We start from the raw sequence: 3497 nt of genomic DNA on the forward strand, positions 1-3497 counted from the left end.
GCCACGTGCTCTGGACTAAAGAGTAGAGAGACCATCCAGCTTATCATCAGTGCTCAGTTCAAAATCCTGCATGTCTGACTGTATCAGAGTTTGTGTGTGCCTATGAAACCGCTAGATCTGACATTCATTTTGCACATGTTGTATCTCTCGGCACCATCAGTGCTCTAAGCTATTTACAGTACAGATTTTTAGGACAACATGTGCTCCCATTCTCATATCTTTTTTTCAGAAGTCACAAAGTCTCAAGGACATTAAACCACAAGCATAATTTGAAGTATGATTTTAGAAGTTCACAAAACACTAGAGATCTTTGTCTCAGTTATTCTATACATTTTTACATGCATTTTTTAGAATACATTGATTTACAAACCAAAGCCACAATGGGTTCACCAGACCTACAAACATTTGCTGTAACAAAAACCATTGACTGGGCACCACTGCTAACAGAAAATATGATAATTTGCATGAAACACAGGAAACATTTGTCTTCTTGTGCTGTTGTGGTTGCCCCAGAAAGGGTATCCGGTGTGAGATGATGCCAAATCAAACAGCACCTACAAACGTGACTGACTGTATTAAATTTAGTACAGTAGCATTAATCTGCCTCCTGCAGATCTGCCTTTTTCTCTGTAACACCATCTCCAAACCATACATCACAGCTGGTCTCACTGCCATCTTGTAAACTTTCACTTGTTCTGCCACAAATCACCCCTGGCAGTCATCTCCACCCACTCCACCCTGCTTGCATTCTTTTTCTTCTTCACCTCTCTTGTTCATGTTTGCTTGACATTTTTTGTTCAACACTGAATAAAAAAGTTGGTTGAGCCATTTCCATCTCTTTACAGTAGACTCCACAGGCTGTGGTGACTAAATTGTGTTAACCACACGTTTTAACATCTCATGACATAAATAACATAAATTCACTTTGTATCTGTAACACTCTACGCTTCAAACTGTGAATAGAATTCATCATTCCAAGTCATTCATCAAAAAACCTGTCGTGCCACACAACCTCATCATAGTATAAAGTGTTTGGGAAACATGAAATTTGTTGACACGACTTTGGAAACGTTTTGAACAGAGTGCTGTTTAAACTCCTTCTCATGACGTCACGTTGCGTTTGCATCCTGCCACCTGTAGGAGCAGCACTCGTGGTTCTTATGTGAGGGTGGGAGCAGAGAGCTCATATCTTCACTTTGACTGGAGGACTTGCTCACTTCACAGCTGCTATAGGACTGAGATATTTGAATTTCAAAGAGACTGTGATACTTGGTGTGAAAAGCAGGAAATATTTCTTTTTGTCTTGTGTCTGTAATTTTACAGGTCAGAAGCTGCAGCCTCAGCAGGCACCGAACTGCTCAAGATGTTGAATAAACTCCTGCAATATGTCCGTAGTGGAAAAATCGGCACCACTGGCACAGGGATCGGGATTTTGTTTGCATTTTACTATCTGCGGGAAAAGATGTGCGCTTGCTCAGGCCACACTTTTGATTGCAATGAAATGGTGGTCGTGCCTGTTTTTTTTGTATTTTTCCTGGTGCTCCTGATAGACCGGACATTTCGGAGCACAGCGGAGCATCCATCCACACTTTTATGCCTTGTACTCAAGCGCGTTATCAGAGCATTTCTAATCAGTCTGCTGTGGATTGTAGCTGTGTTGCTTTTCACAGACTGGTATAGTTGCTGTACCACTGATGAAAAAAAGAGGAAGCTGTTCTGTAAATCTTGGCCCAACACAGCTACAACTAATGAAACAGCTCAAATGACTGAGCTGAAAATGAGGTCAAAGGTGAGGATGTTTTGTTATTTTTCATACACAGTGCACATGTAATGTTATTGTTCTGTTTTTTTAATTTATGAAAGTATAATAAATACACAGACACATTAATGCTGTTATGTTTTGCATGTTTTTTGCTTCTTTTTCAGCTTGCTGCTTACTCTCTGCTCCTCAGCATGACTGTTGTCGCTTTCTTCATGACTTGGAGTGGGTGGAGAAAATGGTTTATAAAAAAATTCAGTTGGTGCAACAAGAAAACTTTTTACTACAAACTGATTTTGGAAGAAGAGAAAAAAGTTCTGGAGGAGCTTTTGAGGAAAGAAGCAAATGAAACTCTGACTAAAGAAATCATGAGCAACATAAAAAGGAAAGACTGGGACGGCTGTTTAAATGTTGCTCAACAAATGATCAATAAAGCAAAACATCAAAAACCAGAAGCAACCAACCAGCAGATCAACTGGATCAGTGAGGGGAGCTCCAGCAGAGGGGGGCAGCATCATCAAGCAGCAGCACATCAGCAGGTAAAGTGATGTGTTATTTACGTACCAGATGTTACAGCTGCCAGACTCAGTCAGGGATGTCAGACTCAATCACTGAAGGAGCCAGAACTCAAAATATACTTTAGGTGTTGGACCAAACAGGATGAACATTATTGAACAGACCAAAGGTAACCCTGTTTTAAACAGAAATGCAAACTGAAATATTGACATATTAAATTATGTTGCCGTTATTGGGCCTAGAGTTTGACAAGTCTGGTCTAAAATGATGGAACTAGTTTTTGTTTGGATTCAGCTGACCATGAATAAGTTGAACTTGTAATTTTGGTGCAAGTTAACTAGAAATTGAAAAATACATTAGTTTACACTTGTGTTTCCTCCTACACAGCAAAATCTCCAGTGTTAAATTAACACTGGAGAGTGTCTATATGGGTCCACACCTCTGGCTAACACTGGAAAATAACATTATTCCAGTGTTAGAAAATCAGCACTGCTCAGTGTTAGCCATTGTTAATCTTCAAAACTGACTAGGTTACTTTTGAACATATAACACTGTCAAAAGTGTTAATTTAACACTCACCAGTGTTGTATTTAACACTCAGAGGTGTGGACCCATATAGACACTCTCCAGTGTTAATTTAACACTGGAGATTTTGCTGTGTAGTTTGCAAATAGGATCCATATTAGGAATCTGCTGAACACTAACACTGTGCAGAAACACAATGAAGAGCCAATAATTAGTGCACAGAGATTCTGTCATTTCTTTTTTCAGTGAGAAATACATTTTTTATTCATTCATAAAATTATTTTGCAGGCACAAAAGTATGAACTCCAAGCATTGTCACAAGGTAAATTAACCCACAATCCTTATTTCATCTTACAGCTCTTGACATCACTCAACTTCCCTTTTACTGTGAAAATACTGAAAATCAGACACTTCATTATGTTTCTTCACTGATGTGAAGACGGTGATCTGCACATTTGCCCCCCAAGGTCTCTGCTGTACTTGTTTTCACTAAAACCTTTTTGCTGGTTTTACATTTACAAAACTATCATAATGACTATGGAACGCAAGGACTGCTATAATGAATTAATTAAATACACCATTAAATAATTAATTAAATGTGGCAATAATTAATTAAAATTTGAAATAATAAAAAAAATTAACACATTTAATTAAGTAATTATTGACACATTTAACTAATTATTTATTTATTTCACAT

General features: G+C 38.1%; 1 protein-coding gene across 1 annotated transcript; it reads left to right on the forward strand.

The window, feature by feature from the left end:
* Nucleotides 1-1363: 1363 nt before the first annotated feature.
* LOC146611412 (uncharacterized) lies at nt 1364-3232 on the forward strand. The gene is made up of 3 exons (XM_085345609.1): nt 1364-1789; nt 1927-2298; nt 3089-3232. The coding sequence occupies exons 1-3, from the start codon at nt 1364-1366 to the stop codon at nt 3230-3232; spliced, it is 942 nt and encodes a 313-aa protein (XP_085201735.1).
* The last annotated feature ends 265 nt before the right edge of the window (nt 3233-3497 follow it).

This window comes from Diplotaxodon limnothrissa, linkage group LG20 (genome assembly GCF_057381915.1).
Source record: "Diplotaxodon limnothrissa isolate DT_005_m linkage group LG20, D_limnothrissa_male_GT1.1, whole genome shotgun sequence".
Classification (NCBI taxonomy): domain Eukaryota; kingdom Metazoa; phylum Chordata; class Actinopteri; order Cichliformes; family Cichlidae; genus Diplotaxodon; species Diplotaxodon limnothrissa.

Excerpts from the sequence above, each read along its gene's own strand:
- LOC146611412 (XM_085345609.1), top strand. The coding sequence starts at position 1,364 with ATGTTGAATAAACTCCTGCAATATGTCCGTAGTGGAAAAATCGGCACC. Across the intron at positions 1,790-1,926 it reads AGCTGAAAATGAGGTCAAAG|CTTGCTGCTTACTCTCTGCT; the intron begins GTGAGGATGTTT and ends CTTCTTTTTCAG. Across the intron at positions 2,299-3,088 it reads AAGCAGCAGCACATCAGCAG|GCACAAAAGTATGAACTCCA; the intron begins GTAAAGTGATGT and ends ATTATTTTGCAG.